At 42.6% G+C, this 18,343-nt stretch overlaps 1 protein-coding gene across 1 annotated transcript in view; it reads left to right on the top strand.

Annotated features, from left to right (window-relative positions):
* Positions 1-18,343, top strand: part of LOC127582836 (integrin alpha-8-like) — a 100,443-nt gene that overhangs the window by 50,711 nt on the left and 31,389 nt on the right. The window contains exons 11-18 of the mRNA XM_052038402.1: positions 1,091-1,299; positions 2,458-2,649; positions 4,860-4,905; positions 8,424-8,531; positions 9,576-9,631; positions 11,490-11,641; positions 14,381-14,518; positions 17,655-17,722. Coding sequence (XP_051894362.1) covers positions 1,091-1,299; positions 2,458-2,649; positions 4,860-4,905; positions 8,424-8,531; positions 9,576-9,631; positions 11,490-11,641; positions 14,381-14,518; positions 17,655-17,722 — 969 coding nt within the window. The remainder of the gene's footprint in view (positions 1-1,090; positions 1,300-2,457; positions 2,650-4,859; positions 4,906-8,423; positions 8,532-9,575; positions 9,632-11,489; positions 11,642-14,380; positions 14,519-17,654; positions 17,723-18,343) is intronic.

An 18,343-nucleotide genomic window follows, 5' to 3' on the forward strand; every position in this document is an offset into this window, starting at 1 on the left:
TGGATTGATAGCTCAGCTCACCTCCCTTCATTTGTTGAAGTTACTTTCATGGATAAAGTCCTGGAAACAAGATCCTCGCTGTAACCAGGATCCAGATCCAGATCCAGTCCATCGGCCCATGGACATCTTCCATGACTATGCTGGAGATGGCTGCATTGGTTGGAGGACATCTCAATTACTTGAGACTGATGAATGCATCTCAGGCTCCGTCTACCTGGACTATGGAACTGTACCCCAACATACTTTAGTACTGTACCCCAAACATGTCTCAGACTGCATCACTAACATACCATTAAACTGTACCTGTAACATATCACAGAGATGCATCCCAACTTAATAGAGAACTATATCCCAACACACATTAGCACTCTTTCCCAACATACCTACAGAAGAATACCAAACTTATTATGGATATATCATGGAAATCTACCTCCAGAACACACTGGAACTGTATCCAAACCCACTGCGGCACTCCACTGCAAAATAAGAAGGGCGTGTACTCCATTTTGTTGTGGATATTTATTCTAATATGTGTACCTCAGTGTATGACCTATAATTAAAATATGATGGACTGTGTCCCAACAAGAGTCATTCCGTTTATTGAAGGGAAGAATACATCTGAGAGGTAAAAATACAAGATCATGTTGTTCAAAAAAAAAATCCCACTAGGTAGCTGTCTAAGCCAGAGGGAGGCACAGGAGACTGCAGATGCTGGAATCTGGAGCAACACACAAACTGCTGGAGGAACTCAGCAGGTCAGGCGGCATCTACGGAGAGAAATGGACAGCCATCTTTTTGGGTTGAGACTCCTCACCTGGATCCTGCTAGCTCTTGTTCCACCCTTCCCTCCAGCTTTTTATACTGGCCACCTCCCCTCCATCTTTCAGTTCAGATGAAGGGTCTCAACCTTAAATGTTGACTGTCCATTTCTCTCCATAGATGCTGCCTGACCCCTCCAGCATTTTGCAGCAGTTTAAGCCATATTCATTTTAAATATCGATAAGATGCTGGCACTGACACAGGACCTTTCAGTTTAATTTAATATTATATTATTGCTGGCTATTTATGGACCTCTCTGTCTGTTATGCAGGAGAGATGATATTTTGGTCGGGGCTCCGCTGTTTATGAGCCGAGGACAAGATGGCAAACTGCACGAGCTTGGACGGCTCTATGTTTATTTACAGGAGAAACCCGGAGTCTTCAAAGAACCACCACAGACCTTCACAGGGACAGACAAGTATGGCAGATTTGGCAGTGCCATAACCTCCCTAGGGGACCTGGATTATGATGGATACATGGGTAAGGAGTACACAGGACAGCGGTGGATAAATTTTACAGATCTCACACTCCCAACAAAGGTGGAAGTGTATAAAATTTACAGTCCTAGGGCACATAGTAAATGAATCATGCACTTAATGCAAATGTAAAAGGGTTATCCCTATTACATTTTAAAATTAATTCTCTCTCTGCGGTTTTAAAGGAGATATTAGCTACCATTTATAGCACAGAGAGTCACCTGCTGGTTCAATCTACCAATTGAGCTGCACCGTCTACAAAGGTCTCAGGTCAAGTGGTTTGTATTCTGCCAGCAGTGCAAAGGATGTTATGCATTTAATCCTTAACCATAAAAGATTTGGGATTGCTGAAGAGTAATCCTTGCTGGAATATGACTACTTTCTGGGGAATTATCATACTGATCTCCCTGGGCTTTAATTTGCTCTGGCTCTTGGTAACACACCTGACTTGATTTTAAACACAACTGCTTTCACCTTACTTCACTTTTTTGTGATGGTTGCTCTTGAATCACTGTTTGGGCATGGGTGTAATGAGGCCTGCAGTTTACTGCTCCTTTCAGATTCCAAACTGAACATCAGGTGCTTGGTTTGTTTGCATTGTGTCTGTGTGATTATTTCAATTAATATTAATTGCACACAGGTGCTGTCTATCAGCCAGGGATTGTCCCAAGTCTAATTACACAGGAGCAGGTTTGGGGACTGGGATAAGCTTATGAGAGGGCACATGGTATGAAATAGATTAACAACATGTTTTTTAACCTACCTACAAGTCTTTATACATTGAGTCACACATTTTATATTGTATACCCCCTAGATAAACTCATGGCTCTCCGAAATGCAGCTCTAGAATACATTTGAATTTCCCTTCTACCAATATGACAGAGCCCAAGTCTTGGAAATAATCTAAATCTCAGTCCCAAGTAAATATCTGACTCCAATATCTTTCAAAAATGCAAAAGCTGTAAGTGAAGTTCAGAGATCATTGAGCAATACTGAGGATTGTAGGTGAAAGGGAAATGAAGGGGATTTGGGTAGTATCATTAGAACTATAATATTTCCTTCCTATTGAAGCTACTTGTGTTCTTTGTTTAAAGTACACCTGCTGACATAATTTGTGCCAGCACCTGAGTTAGATGGTAATGAAATACCCACCTCTCTGCAGATGTAGCAGTTGGAGCCCCATTTGCTGGTGAAGATGGGAATGGAAGGGTGTTTATTTACCTGGGACATGCGACTGGCCTCTACCAAGAGCCATTTCAAGAACTGAAGGGAACTTGGAATCCTGATGTGATGTCAGCAGGATTTGGCTTTGCATTGAAAGGAGGTTCAGATATTGATGCAAATAATTTCCCAGGTAAAGTCTTAAATCTCCATGTTTGTTGCATGTGGTTATGTGCCTGGAATGTAGATAATTAAAATAATAAGAAGCCACTATTATTTCTGTCAAAAAAAACTTACACTGAGGAAAGTCTAGGTAAGCAAAGTCTGTGGGTTTCTGTTTCCAAATATTGATGGCCAATCATAGACACTGAATAAACTCCCAGAATGCTAAATAATAAGAACAAAGTTTGACTTATTAAAACACTATAAAATGTCATAAATAAGCCCCTTAGCTGAGCATTTATCATTGATGGTTTTGTAATATCAATGACTTTTTTTATATGACATTTGGATGGAAAAGTATGGGAGGGGTAGGGAGAAGCAAAGGCAGTATCTGGGACAAACCATCCTAAGGCTCCAGTAAGCAAATCCACCCAATGAAGTCACCTTGTAGTGATATTGAACAGTAATTTTCCAAACGAGCAAACAGAAATGAGTAAAATGTATGTTGGGGAGGAAGCAAATGAGTTGCAATCTAACCTGGTGGTTCTTGATTCCAACTCTTGGTAGCCTTGTACAAGTGTTATGCTGCAGGGTTCATCCACATTAATAGAGGGGAAAAATAGGATACCCAGGATTGTCTTTCATAACCTTTTCAACTGGTTCGTATTTTCAGATCAGATGTAGCCTGAGAAATGGAGGTTGCCAGTAAATTACAGGGAAGTACTACAGCCAATGGGGATTAAATCTGCTGAAATTGATGTATTTTGTTGCATATCAGAGAACAACAACTATTGGTGTGAAGGTCGTTGTAATATTTAAGTATCTGTGTGTACAAAAAACTAGCACTGTGAAACTGAAAGGATTCCATGAGTTCTAAAGAAGGGACACATTAACTGGGACACTACCTTGCAGTATGAGCTGACAGTACTCTCTAGTGGAGAACACAATATTCACAAGAAAATATAGCAGATGAATGCTTTACATATTGGAAGCATATTCCTGTGTCATGTTTTTAGTGAGAACAAAGCAAAAAGGTACACCTTGCATGTAGCCTGGCAGTTTTGTAATCACCTATGAAATAAATAAAAGCCAAGGAAACAATTTATCAAAACTGAACTACTTTACCTTTTGGAGTGATATAGTATTTCACCTGTGCCACCAAGACCTGACTGCCAATCTAGTTGTGAGTTGATGCTGAGTGATTGGATGGAATTCAATAAATCAGATCAATTGTGAACTAACTATGAACGCTGGCCATTATGTCATCAAGAAAATATCCAACAGATCTATTGCCATTCACAGTGAAAGGAATCTAATACTGACTCTGAGTTAAAGGCTCCAGTCTCGCACCATGAGGCTGCACAAGCTCTCAGATGTGGCCCTTCCCAGAGCAGAATGGAAGTGAAGCTGGCCTAGTGAGAGTATCAGGCAGAGTGAATAAGTTTAGAAATTTCTTTCAGTGGATTCACTGAAACAGGAGCAGTTCTTTGATTTGGTTGAAATTGTTTTCGCAGATGAGTGTTACTTCTAACTTAGTTGAGATGGAAATGCACCAAAGATCTGGTCTAGTATCAAGACGCAGTGACTTGAAAGTCGGCAGTGACCTGTAAAGTTGACAGAATCTCAGCACATTTATCCCAGCAAAACTGTAGACAAACATACAGTTTCACTAATGCAGATAGTATGGCAGCACAGTAAAGCACCAGTGCAACTGTGTCAAGCACAGTAAAAGCACCAAGTATCTAGACAAGCACTTGAATTGTCAAAGCACAGAAGGCCACAAACCAAGTGCTGGCAAATGGGATTGGTGTAGATGGGTTGCTAATGGTCAGCATGGACGTGATGGAGCGAATGGTCTATTTCTGTGCTGTGTGAGTCTGTGACTGTGCCCCAGCATAGCAACAGCATTAGTGGGACTGTGTCCCAGAGTGGTGTTGGCATCAAAGTAATTAACCCTGTCCTACCCGATCCAGCACAGTGTGCATGGATACAGACACAATCAGCAACTTTGCTGTGGTATTCGGCAATGAGTTGTGAAAGTTTGTAATGAAAAGTAATAGGTTATTTGGACCTCGGACTGGGTAAACAATCTTCAGTGCCATGAGACAGTTTTGCAACATTGGAGAAATTCACAGATATATCATCAGGTCCTCCTTGAGACTACATGGTTAGTTGCAAGATGAAGCAGGTTCTTGGAGTTGCATGCCAATGCCTTTATATGTGCCCTCCCTTGTTTTACAGATTTGATTGTTGGTGCTCATGATGTCGATAATGTTCTGGTGTACAGGTGAGGAACTCCACACAAATTCAGCAGTTCTCTTTAACTTGATCATCAGCCACCTCCCTAAAGATCTCTGCCTCCACTTAAGTGTCCTCTGAATTCTTTAAATCTCCATCCCATGGCCCTGTTTCAACCATTTATAGGACGAAACCCAAACAGTTTTCTTTCCCCCCCCCCCCCCCAACTCTGATATAAATGGAGGCAAGTAAGATCCTCCACGAAAAGAAACTCAGTATAATGATGTTGTTAGAGAAGAATAAAAAGATAGGCCTAGGAGTTTCTTTGGAATTGCACAGGCAGATTGGTTTTGTGAATTTTGAAACTTTGTGTATGTTACTGGGTGTCTTCAGCCAGCCATTAGTATCGTCTGCTCACTTTGCTGCAATATCTCTGTACACACTAACACTGTCTTCCCTTTACAGGTTGCCCAAATGATAGCAACAATAATGTAGTTAAAAATTGTCAAGAGGGAAATTTCAACCACATTGATCTGAAAAGCAACAGTCACTAATCATTCACAGGGGAACTAACCTTCATTTAATGCTGAGAGCTCTTGAGCAACATTATTTAAAAGGCCAATCACACGAATTCTGCATCTTCAAACTCCTGACTATAATAAATTTTGACTCGTGGTCATTTAGAACATGGAACAGTACAGCTCAGAAACAGGCCCTTCAGCCCATCATGTCTATGCTAACCATGATGCAAAATGCCTCTGCACGTGAACCATATTCCTCCATTCCCTGCATGTCCATGTGCCTGTCTAAATGCTTCTTAAATGCAACTATTATGTCTGCTTCTGCCTCAACACCTGGCAGCCCATTCCAGGCACCTAACACTTTTTTTTAAAATACCCCACAAATATCCTTTTAAACTTTCCCCCTCTCACCTTAATACTGTGTCCTCTAAATATTTGACATTTCAACCCTGGGGGAAAAAAAAACACTATCTATCCTAACCATGCCTCTCATAATTTTATATACTTTTGCAGGTCTCCCCTCAGCCTCTGGTGCTCCAGAGAAAACGATCCAAGTTTGTCCAACCTCTCCTTATAGTTAAAACTCTCTAATCCAGGCAGCATCCTGGTGAACCTCTTCTGCGCCCTCTCCAAAACCTCCACGTCCTTCCTGTAGTGGATCAATTAGAATTGCTCACAATACTCCAAGTGCAGCCTAACCAAAATTTTTTATAGCTGCAATATGATTTCCTGACTCTTCTGCTCAATGCCCCAACAGAAAGGAAAGCATGCCATATGCCTTTTTAACCACTCTATCCACTTGTGTTGCACTTTCAGGGAACGATAGACTTGGACCCCAAGATCTCTCTGTACATTGATTCTCCGAAGGTTCCTGCCATTTACTGTATACTTCCCCCTTGCACTTGACCTCCCAAAAGGCAACACCTCACACTTGTCCGGATTAAACTCCATCTGCCATTTCTCCGCCATATCTGCAGTTGATCTATATCCTGCTCTATCCTTTGACAAGCCTCTTCACAACTCCACCGATTTTTGTGTCATCTGCGAACTTGCTAATCAGCCCATCTATATTTTTGTCCAAATAATTTGTATCTCAAACAACTGAGGTCCCAGCACTGACCATTGGTCACTGACCTCCAGTCAGAATAACACCCCTCCCTTCTGTCCTCCATGACCAAGTCAAATTTGAATCCAGTCTACCAAGTGGCCATGAATTCCATGCATCTTAATCTTCTGGATTAGCCTACCATGAGGGACCTTGCCAAAAGCATTACTAAAGTCCACGTAGACATCATCCACTGACCTACAATGAGGCAGTCACGGTGAAGTAAACATCACTCTGTGTAGCAGTGTGAGTGGTGCTGCGACTTTTAAGGGCTGATTGATGAGCTCTCAGTTTACGTGCTGGCAGCATAGAGAAACTGGACCAGTAACACACACTGTTCCTAAAGCAGCATGGTCTTGCATGAGGGAACCTGACAATGTTATTTGTCAACTGGAACTAACCAATTTCACAGTGGCATAATTTAGTGTTTCAGTAAAGGGGCATTGTGTTCATCAGACTGTATAGTTATGGTCCCTTCTTTAGGAAAAGAATCATTAGTATTGGAGGTATTCCAAGCTAACTTCTGGGATGAGAGCATTGTCCAATCATGAGTGGATTAACAAGTTAGATCTATATTCTTTAGAGTTTAGAAGAATGAGGGGTGGACGAATTGAAAAGGGTAAGATCCTAAGGGAGCATGAGGGGGTAGATGTTGAGATGTTTCCACTAATGGAGAGTCCTGAATGAGGGGGTGGGTCATTTAAAACTGATGTCCCTACAAATTTCTTCTGGCAGAGGGTGGTGAACCTCTGGAATTTCCTACCCTGGAGAGCTGAGAGATGCAGATCAATTGTTAAAAGATCAGGGACTGGCACAGAAGAGGAGTCCTGTAGATCAGCATTGATCATATTGAATGGTGGGGTAGGTTTGAGGGACCAGGTAGCCTATTCCTGATCCTATATTCTCATGTTCAAACAAATGGTCAAATGGGATGTTGTTCCAGGATGCTGACAAAACTCTGGGATGTGGTTCCATGGTGCCTGGGGTATTCTGGGATGTAGTATCATATTGCCAACTGCAATCTGGGATGTGATTCCATGCTACTAGCTATACTCTGGGATGTGATCCTGGAGTGCTGGCTATATTTTGGTGTGCCAACTAAAATTTAAGGTATGGTTCCAGGATGCCTCGAATGTTCTGATACTAGGTTTGAGCCTGTTTTCTGTAGCTAAGCCACAAAACTGAGTATCAAGCAGCTCAATCTAAATTTATTGAAACGTTGTTCTGGTCACCTCATTATGGAAAGGACGTGGAAGCTTTAGAGAGGGTGCAGAGGATGTTGCCTAGATTGGAGAGCCTGTCTTATGAGGATAGGTTGAGCGAGCTTGGGCTTTTCTCTTTGGAGAGAAGGAGGATGAGAGGTGACTTGATAGAGGTGTACAAGATGATCGAGTGGACAGTCAGAGACTTTTTCCCTTTGTGACAATGGCTAAAACAAGGGTACATAATTTTAAGGTGATTGGAGGATGGTGTAAAGGGGATGTCAGGGGTAGGTTTTTTACACAGAAAGTGGTGGGGGTGTGGAACACACTGCCAGCGAAGGTTGTGGGGACAGATACATTAGGGACATTTAAGACACTCTTAGATAGACACATGAATGATAGAAAAACAGGGGGCTATGTGGGAGGGAAGAGTTAGATAGATCTTAGAGCAGGATAAAATGTCGGCACAACATTGTGAGCCAAAGGGCCTGTATTGTGCTGTAGTGTTCTGTGTTGTGTTCTGTGTTGGGTTCTTATCTTCAACATTTCTTCAAAGTCTTTTTGGAGTTCATAGGTGGATGCTAACAAGGGTAAACTTTCAGTCAGAAGGGAATGTTGTAAGCCAGTGCCTGAGATCTCTACATGTGAGGAAGGGAAAGGTTCTGGGCCAGTTGGTAGAGATACAACACACAGTGTAGATCATATAAGATGATGACAAGTTCTCTCCTTTCTCCAACAGGGCAAAACCGGTTGTAACAGCAGAAGTTAAACTCGCACTTGTACCGAATATTCTGAACCCAGAATTAAAGACGTGCCGCTTGCCTGAAACTCATACCTCTGTGACGTGGTAAGAAATTTCCACTGAATTTCTGATGAGCATTAAGACAGGAGCAAACTCAATTACTGCAACCTGCCTGTCATCTTTCACCCCTCCTCAGTCCACCAATCACCTTGGGCTCCTCGCTCAGCACTCCCCCCCTCTCCTCTTTATACTGGCCATCTCCTCTTCCCACTCTCGGCCCTCGCAGGGTTTCGACTTGAGCGATTTGATAAACCAGAAAATGCAGTATAATGTAAAGGTAGATATGGAGTTGTTTATTTTGGCAATAATAGGAAAAGAGGTTGATCTTAAATGTGAGATTTTGGAATTTCAAAAGCAGTAAAGAAGCTCTGGTGTACAAGTTCATAAGTTCAGCAGTGTTGGAGATAGGGTCATAAAAAAAAGTCCAACTGAATGTGTGTTTAAAGTCAGAGAGAAATAAAGAAGTTCTGGAAAACTTAAGATCTTAACCAGACTGCAGATAGTGTCATCTTGTGACAAAAGGAGACATTATGAGTGATGTACCCTCCATTTACTGGGATCTTGACATGAATGAAAATATTGTTGTAAAGCAACACTAGAGGAATCTGGTAGCCTGTTGGTTGTATGCAAAGGTCATTAAAGGTCATGATGGGGAGCTGCTGAGTTACTCCGGCATTTTGTTTGTTGATTATGATGGAGATCATTGGTTGTAACTTGTTTCCAATACTTGATAACATGTAAGGTGCAAATTTAACATTGTCATAAGAAAGTAATTAAAGGGGTTAAAGAAATTTTCTTTACACCAAGGATATCCGGAAGGCTGAATTATCTTTTGCGGGGGTATTACTGAATGAGATTCAGGTAATCATTTTAATAATGAAGTGGTTGCTTAACAGAAAGGCACATTAAAAGTGTAGTTCAAGGGGACGGGGATTGTTTTGTGGTAATTTGAGGGCCACAGGCTGAGTGAATTGTCCCTTATTCTATAATTCAAAGACACGAAACATTGCATGTGGTAGTTTTTGTAAATGTAATTCTCTCATCCACATTATTAGCTTTGGTTTCAAAATATTTTGCATTGTTTTGCAGTTTTGAAGTGCAGATGTGTGCAAGAGTTAAAGGGCATGATATTCCTCAGCATTATGGTAAGTGCAAACAGGAAAAGGTTGGATTCTACTATATGCACACTCTGTCCATATAGAATTAACCTTCATCCACTTCCATTCTAATCTTTTTTTTATTCTTGTGTTTCCACCTTTCAACCATCAACCTCCGTCTGAAAAATGCGACAAAGCTGGGGGAACTCAGCAGGCCAGGTAGCATCGGTGGAGAAAAGCAGGTGGTCTACGTTTCGGATCAGGACCCTCCTTCAGGACTCAAGAAGGGTCCTGACCCGAAACGTTGACCGCCTGCTTTTCTCCACGGATGCTGCCTGGCCTGCTGAGATCCTCCAGCATCATTGTGTTTTTCATCTAGAATCCAGCATCTGCAGTCCTTTGTTTCTCATTCACCAGCCTCTGTCTCTTAACTAAGCTCTGCTCCCCCACCTAGCTTCATCTGCCCATCGTCGTCCAGCTCACCTGGTTCCACCTATCAACCCCTGGCTCAGCCCTCCATCCTAGTCTTTTCCTTCTTGCCTGTTTCTTCCTTTTGTCGTCTTCTCTCTGGTCTCCATTGTTCAATGCTACCCAGAGCAGTACTGAGGGCACTATTGTTGATCCCTGCCAGAAAGTCCAGGCATTCACAATAGTTGAGAAGAAAAGCTCATTCACCTGAACATTCAGCAGCATTGCAGATACCCCAGCATTCTTTCTATCCATGTGATGTTCTTAACATCTTCTGTGTGAGAAGTTCAGATGCTGAATGAGTGCCAATGACTGACCAATGGACAATAGCAGCTCGCGTGGTAAATTGAGGTTGATACTCAGTCATAGCACAATGGCAGAGAAACTGCATGTCAACAAATCAACAATGACAGCCTGCTTATGTATAGCTATTGAACCTAACGTATATGTGCTCTTATAATATAGAGCTTTTGGCTTCTATGTACAATTGATCTGTAAATATATTGCAGTCAGATCCTATGTATGCTGACAATCTGTTAGTGTTCAAATATTAATTCCAGTGAGCAGATATTAGCTCCAGTCTGCTGGTCTACAGGTATTGGCTGTAACGTCCACAGTCAGTCTGGTAGGGAGCCTATATTCTGTCCAGTGTGTATTATCAGTCTGTTGATGTACACTTCCAGTTTTCCACAATAGAGCATAGAACAATACAGCACAGAAACAGGCCCTTTGGCCCATGATATCTGTGCTGAACACAGTGCTAAATTAGAACATCGAACACTACAGCACAGTACAGGCCCTTCGGCCCACAATGTTGTGCTGACATTTTATCCTGCTCTAAGATCTATCTGACCTTTCCATCTCACATGGTCCCCTAATTAAACTAAATCTCTTCTGCCTGTACACGATTCATATCCCTCTGCTTCCTGCAAATTTGTGTGTCTATCTAACAGCCTCTGAAATGCCACTATCGTATCTGCTTCCACCGCTACCTCTGGCAGCCTGTTCCAGGTACCTACCACTCTCTGTGTAAAACAAATGTTTGCCCCACACATCTTTTAAACTTTCTTTCTCTCACATGTCCTCTAGACATTTCTACCCTGGGAAAAAGATTCTAACCGTCTACCCCATCTATGCCTCTCTCTTAGAGACATTAACTACAATGTGCATTAAGTCTATTAGTGTGCAGATGTTAAGTCCAGTGCACACTATTGGCGTGAAAACGTTAGTGCTAGTACACACACATTCATTCACTCCAAAAGTAAATACCACAGATGTTGGACATCCAAAATAAAAGAAAGTGCTAGGAGTATTCAACAAGTTATGTAACATCTGCTACAAGAGAAATGGTGTCAACCTTTCAGGTTAATGACTGTTCTTCTGCTTTTCTATAAAGTAAAACTTAGATTTTAATTTTATCATTTCCTTTTGTTTCAAGTTCTGGATGCTCAGGTTCAGCTGGACAAAAACAAGCAGCGGTCTCAGCAACGAACACTCTTTCTGCATTCACACCAAGCACAGGAATGGTTTCAGTTTCCACCAATGGAAAACAAGCAAGAAACCTGCAAAAATCTCACAGCTTACCTCAGGGTATCTGCTTCCCTTCATTTAAAACAAATTATTCCTTTTTTTTTCCTGAGTTCATGATGGTGGAGGAGATCTCCCTGAGGAGTAAGATTGTCTTTATCTACAAGGACACTCCAAGTCAGGCTAAGACTTCAGTTGCAAAGGCCATTAGGAGACCACTTCTGTGTACATTATTAGTCTTTTTATTTAAGGAAAGAAAGTTAATCAATTGGAAACTGTTCAGAGGAAGTTTACTTGAATCTTACCTAGAAATGTGGGCTGTCTTCTGAGGAAAGGTTGGATGGGCTAGGCTTGTTTAGAAGGGACTTGATTAGAACATACAAGATCCTGAGTGGAAATCAAAAAAACTGTAGATACATAAATTTTGAAATAAAAAAAACAGAAAATGTTGGAAACACTCAGGTCAGGAAGCATCCGAGGAAAGAAGGACAGAGTTAATGTTTCAGGTTGAAGAACCTTTGTCAGATCCTGGATGGTCTTGACAAGTTGGATGTAGAGAGGATGCTTCCTCCTGCTTGTTTAAAAATAAGAGATTTACTATTTTTTCTTTGAGGTTTGTGAGTTTTAGAGCTCTCTCCCTCAAAGAATAGTAGAATAGAACTCAGAACAGTGCAGCACAGGAACAGGCACTAATTAAACTAATGCCACCTAATTAAACTAATCCCTTCCACCTGCATGTGGTCCATATCCCTCCGTTCTCTGCAATATTCATGAGTCTTTGAATATTTCTAAGGCAGAGGTGGGTGAATACCTGATGAGGGAGGGGGTAGAAGGTTATCCTGAGTAGACAGGAGTGTGGAGCTGAGGTTACAATCAGGTCAGCCAAGATCATATTAAGTGCTGGAACAGGCTTGAGGGGCTGAGTGGTTTGTGCTTTTGCCAAAACTCTTCAGAGCAAATCAAGTTTCCAAGCTGCTTTGTCTTTATTCCCCAGTCAGGGAAAACTGTCTCCTCTTGGACAACTGTGAGGTTTTCTGCTTCCAAAATTTGCCGTACACTTCTACTACCAATTTTTGTTCAACTCTGGGTAGCTTTGTGCTGTGGCCTAGTGTGTTATGTACTTTTACAAACTAGAAATCAGGTTAAGTTTATTAGTTTTAATTAACATTGTGTCCATAGACCTCACATATTTTAGTTTTTGTAAACTTATCATTTTCATTGTGTGGACATCAACGATGAATGGGTTGGAGTGCATTGAACCCACAGTTGCTGCATCGGGGCTGCAGAACCACAAAACGTCTGCAGGTGGGGCTGCTGAGAGCAGTCGCTATTACTTGGCCAACAGCGCCATTATCAGGAATGTAGAGGAACTGCAAGAATGGTTTCTGGGAAGAGAAAACAATGTTTTTAAAAAGAGCACCAGACAAAGAAAATTTGCCCCCTTTTCACAACCAAGGCAAATATCTCTGAAGTATAATTACTATTGAAGGAGGCATACAGCTGATTTTCAGAGACCTCGCTTCCTGCTGTGATATTTATTAACAACAAACAATCTGCTGTGGGGACTCAGCGGGTCGAGCAGCATCTGTGGAAGGAAAGCAATTGTCGAGGTTTTGGGTCAGAACCTGCATCAGGACTGAGAGCGGAGAGATGAGATGGTCAGTGCTCGACCCGCTGAGTTCCTCCAGCAGATTGTTGCTCTAAATTCCGGCATCTGTAGTGTCTTGTGTCTCTATGATATTTATTAGAGTTTGCATATCCATTAAAACTCCGATAATCCTTTATCTGATTGTTCTGAAATCCTGATGGTTTGGCATCTGGCTCACCAGGTGGTGATTATCATTTCCACTCACCCAGGCCCCATTTCTATCCACTCACCACTTCCTGCCATCCCTTCCTCTTTACCAGGTCCCCAGTTCAATCCCTCCCCAGACACCTGCCAGGAACCCAATTCCCACACTCCTTGTCCACTCACTGGACCCTTAGTTCCTGCACTCCCTTTAAACTCATCTGGATCTGTTGGCCATGCTCCTTTTACCAGATTCACTGAAATTTTATTGTGTAACATCTTTTTTTAAAAAAAGTAAATTAAAACTCATTTGGAGTATTAGTAAAATAACATCCGCTCGTCCAGAAAGTCCCTTTGCTCGGGACTTTGGTGGTTCCAAACTTCCTGCAGTTTTACTACACTAAGCCATGCAAAAGTATTCTTGGGAGCTGGATACAGCTCATAGAAACTTCATAGTGTACACTCAGTTATGGTGTGCACCAGTGTTTGGTCAGCACCTCAACTGCAGGCTGAGTTTTTGACTGCACACAAAGGCCTTGCTCAGTCTGGAAATGGTCATGAAAGACTTGGTGATGAGATGTGGCAGGTTGAATCCTGATGGAGGGCAAGGGGTGGATTGTCCTAGAGCCTACAGGAACTCTCAACCAATTTTCTGGATACTGCTGGAAGCAACCCAAGAGAACACCAACTTTATGACACTAAACGTTGCTTCATATTTATACAAGTACTGGAAACAGAGTGAAAGATGTCTGACGGGGTCAGCTGGAGGATTATTTGATTTTAATCTCCAGTATCAACTCTAACAAGGATTGCCAGCCTTGGTGAATTAACCCTGAAATCAGTTCAAGTATAATCACCCCTCGTCCCATTGAGTTGCCAGTGATTCCTTCATCAGCAGCAGTCTGGGTGAATGTCGGGGGGAGGGGGTGGAGGGCAGACACCACTTTGTTCTGGTGCAGCTTTGTAAATTTCTGGTTCAGATCAAATAACCTTCCTGTCATTGTCTCTCGCAGGATGAAGCAGAGTTTAAAGACAAGCTGAGCCTGATTGTTGTGACCTTGAACTGCAGTCTCGCAGAGGAGCCCCTGACCAGCTCTGGCACCCTGTCCATAGTGCTAAGTCCCCACAGTCAGGTCCTGGTCACACAGAAGGTGAGGCATTGGTCGTTGGTTTTCACCGAACCCACCAAAGGAATATAATTTGTTTCTCTGGAGAAAAGTCCTGCCCTAAAACATCCCTTAGGAATAAAATTTTGGAAAGTCGGTGATTAAATGCATTGCTGCGTAAAGATCTAAGGATAGAAACAGCTCAGTTCCTTCTCCCACTCCCAACTGTCCCCACAGGTCACTGGGCTTAACCCCATTGTACAAAGGTTTCAAATGCCACAGATAGGTCACCTTACAGGACAACGAGAATGTGTCTGTATCAGGGGAGGCTGTGGTTAGGATTGGCTGTGATCCCATCTCATTGACTGCACATCCTCGTGATGTACAACTGCCTCGACTCAACATTTCTGGGCAGAAAGGCTTACTGCCCAGCTTGTTAGAGGTTCCAAACCCAACATCTGAAGCCTACATCTGGGCCTGCTTTGGAGGAGCCATCTTCTGCTGGGGGTTAAATCTTGTCGCAGGTTGTTCTATAGGACTTGCTAGAGGTAGCATGAAGTCACTGGAGACTCCTCAGTCCATCACACCTTATCTTTCAGATTACATAGGGAATTATATCATTTATCAGAACGTCTGCCAGATTGTGTGGGATTTAGAAACTGAGTGGAAGTAACAATGCATGAAATTTCCGTAGCTGGTAATTTGTACGATGAAGCTTAGATTAATCTTGATCTTTTTTCCAAAACTGAGGTCTACCATTATTGTTCAGAATTTATAAGTCCTAGACAAGCTCCACTTTGGACTCTGTGCCCATCCCACTCATAATGGAAACAACAGTCAGACAAGCAAGATCAACTGTTGGAAATTCACAGTACAAGACTTTGTAATCTCACCCCTACTTCTGGACTAATCCAATTGATGCTGGACACAGGAATATCGAAATACTAATTTACATAGCAATACCTACATTAAGACAAATAATGAAACAGTAATGTTATGCACTGACTGGGACTTTTAACAATTCCAGTGCATCCCAAAGCATTTTACAGCCATGAAGTGCCACTGTTGTAATACAGTGCACACAGCAAGATCCCACAAACAGATGCATGATGCTGCCTAGGTAACTTGTTTTCTTAATGATGTTCCTTGCAAGATGAGTGTTCCCTAGCATTGCTGAGCTTGGGTTGATCTGTGGATCTGTCTAGTGAAGCAGTAACAGGGTATGGTTGTAAATTTGAAGACTGTAATGCACTGAACAGCCAACAAAAGATGAAGTGACACCTCAGCTGGTAAGTGCAATGTAGAGTAGATCTGATAGGTCTATGCAGGGTAAGGTTCTTGGGTTCTGCTGAGCGTGCTGCTGTGTTGAGTGATTGGGTTATCATTCGTTTGTATAGACCCTGGTGGACACTATATGGGAGTATGATGAGGATGCCATTTGTGGTCAAATAACTGGCTTGCATTTATTAGTCCACGCTCACTGAAGAGAAGGTTTGCTGGTGCAGAATCAGCTTATTATCACTGACATACGTTGTGAAATTTGTTATTATGTGGCAGCAGTACAGCGCAAAGACATAAAAATTACTGTAAGTTACAAAAATAAATAAACACTGCAAAAGAGGAATAATGAGGTAGTGTTCATGAGTTCATTGACTGTTCAGAAATCTGATGGCGGAGGGGAAGAAGCTGTTCCTGAATCGTTGAGTGTGGGTCTTCAGGCTCCTGCACCTCCTCCCCAATGGTAGTAACGTGAAGAGGGCATGTCCCAGGTGGTGAGGGTTCTTAGTGATGGATGCTGCCTTCTTGAGGCACCACCTGTTGAAGATGTTCTCGATGGTGGGGAGGGTTGTGCCCATGATGGAGCTGGCTGAGTCTACAACCCTCTGCAGCCTCTTTTGATCCTGCACATTGGAGCCTCCATACCAGGCAGTGATGTAACCAGTCAAAATGGTCTCCACCATACATCTGTAGAAATTTACAAGAGTCTTTGGTGACGTACCAAATCTCTTCAAACTCCTAATGAAGTAGAGCTGCTGGCATGCCTTCTTCTTGATTGCATCGATGTGTTGGGCCCAAGATCGATCCCCTGAGATGTTGATGCCCAGGAACTTGAAGCTGCTCACCCTTTCCACCGCTGACCCCTCAATGAAGACTGGTGTGTGTTCTCCCGACTTCCCCTTCCTGAAGTCCACAATCAATTCCCTGGTCTTGCTGACGTTGAGCGTGAGGTCGTTGTTGCGACACCACTCACCCAGCCGATCTACCTCACTCCTGTACACCGCCTCATCACCGTCTGAGATTCTGCCCACAACAGTGGTGTCATCGGCGAATTTAATGATGGCGCTTGAGCTGTGCTTAGCCACACAGTCAGGAGTGCGGAGAGAGTAGAGCAGTGGGCTAAGCACGCATCCTTGAGGTTTGCCTGTATTGATTGTCAGCGAAGAGAGGAGGAGGTATTACTACCAAGTAACATGTAAAGTGAGGAAGAACTCCTGTTTACGTAGCTCCTTTGGAACACTGTGAACTGGACTTGCATCAACATTCCCAAAGGCACGTTGGGACTGCACATGTATTGTTCCCGAGAAACACCTCAGAGGCAAGCAAGGTTTAGCTACCGACTAAGTCTCACAGAGCCAAGGTCTCTCCTTTTCTTGGCAGACAATGTTGGAATTACTACAACTGGAGAAATACAGGGCCAGCACGTGAATGTCAGAGGGCAGGGGGTGGGGGCTGGAAGAGGTGACAGAGAGCACGGAAGTGGGCAGGAGGGGAAGCAAGACTGTTGACAGATTTGAAAACCAAGGTGAGAATTTTCAAGCTGAAACTCCAACTGAACTATTTTTAACAAGTTATCACCGGCCAGTAAAGGTAGCAGTCAACCTAGAGGAAATGTCACCAAATGGGATGACAAGTTAATCATTTTGTCATCTTTGTAGAGGACAGCTCTAGTCTCATAGGTTGGAGCAGCTTTTTACATTCCTATGCCCTTTATCGGATATGAGCCTGACATTTCATTTGAAAGATAAGTACAGCACTCCGTCACAGACTGCGTGCCGTGGGAGATATCAGAGTTACCAGCTGAGCCAAGCTGTAAAATCAGAGTCAGAAAGGCATCAGAAGAATTGAAAATCAGAGGCTGAAATTCATATTAATGCCTTGTATTGTTTCCTCTCCACCTTAGGCTCGTATTCTCTTGGACTGTGGCAGTGACAACGTCTGTACCCCAAATCTCAAACTGTTGGCAACAGCGTAAGTTTTTCCTTAATTTAGTTCTCGGTTTCTGATGTACTCTGAATCAGATTGATGTTCTTCCCCAACAGCCCCAATCAAAAGAAATAAATAATTGCTGACAAGAAATATATTGCTTCTGAGAGATCCTTTGATCAAATTTTAATTACTATGCTTGAATCATGCTATATTACAGCAAGATCTTAATTATGCAATGAGCCTAATACACTCCTATTTTCTTCACTTTTGTTTGTTCTCCATCCTTAAAGGGGCATGGCTTTCATGAGAAAGTGTTTGGCAGAATGTTACTTGCTTACTTACAAACCTGCCATCTCCTTAATGAGCAATACACAAAAAATGCTGGAGGAACTCAGCAGGTCAGGCAGCATCCATGGAGGGAAATAAACAGTCGACGTTTCGGGCCCGAAACATTGACTGTTTATTTCCCTCCATGGATGCTGCCTGACCTGCTGAGTTCCTCCAGCACTTTTTGTGTATTGCTCCAGATTCCAGCATCTGCAGAGTTTTTGGTCTCTCCATGTCTTTAATGAGACCAATGACAAAACAGCTTGTGATGATTTTCTTGACTTCATCATTGTCAGCCACGCCTTCAACCGCTAAGGCTCTAAACTTTGGAACATT

This window comes from Pristis pectinata, chromosome 25, assembly GCF_009764475.1.
Source record: "Pristis pectinata isolate sPriPec2 chromosome 25, sPriPec2.1.pri, whole genome shotgun sequence".
Lineage (NCBI taxonomy): Eukaryota > Metazoa > Chordata > Chondrichthyes > Rhinopristiformes > Pristidae > Pristis > Pristis pectinata.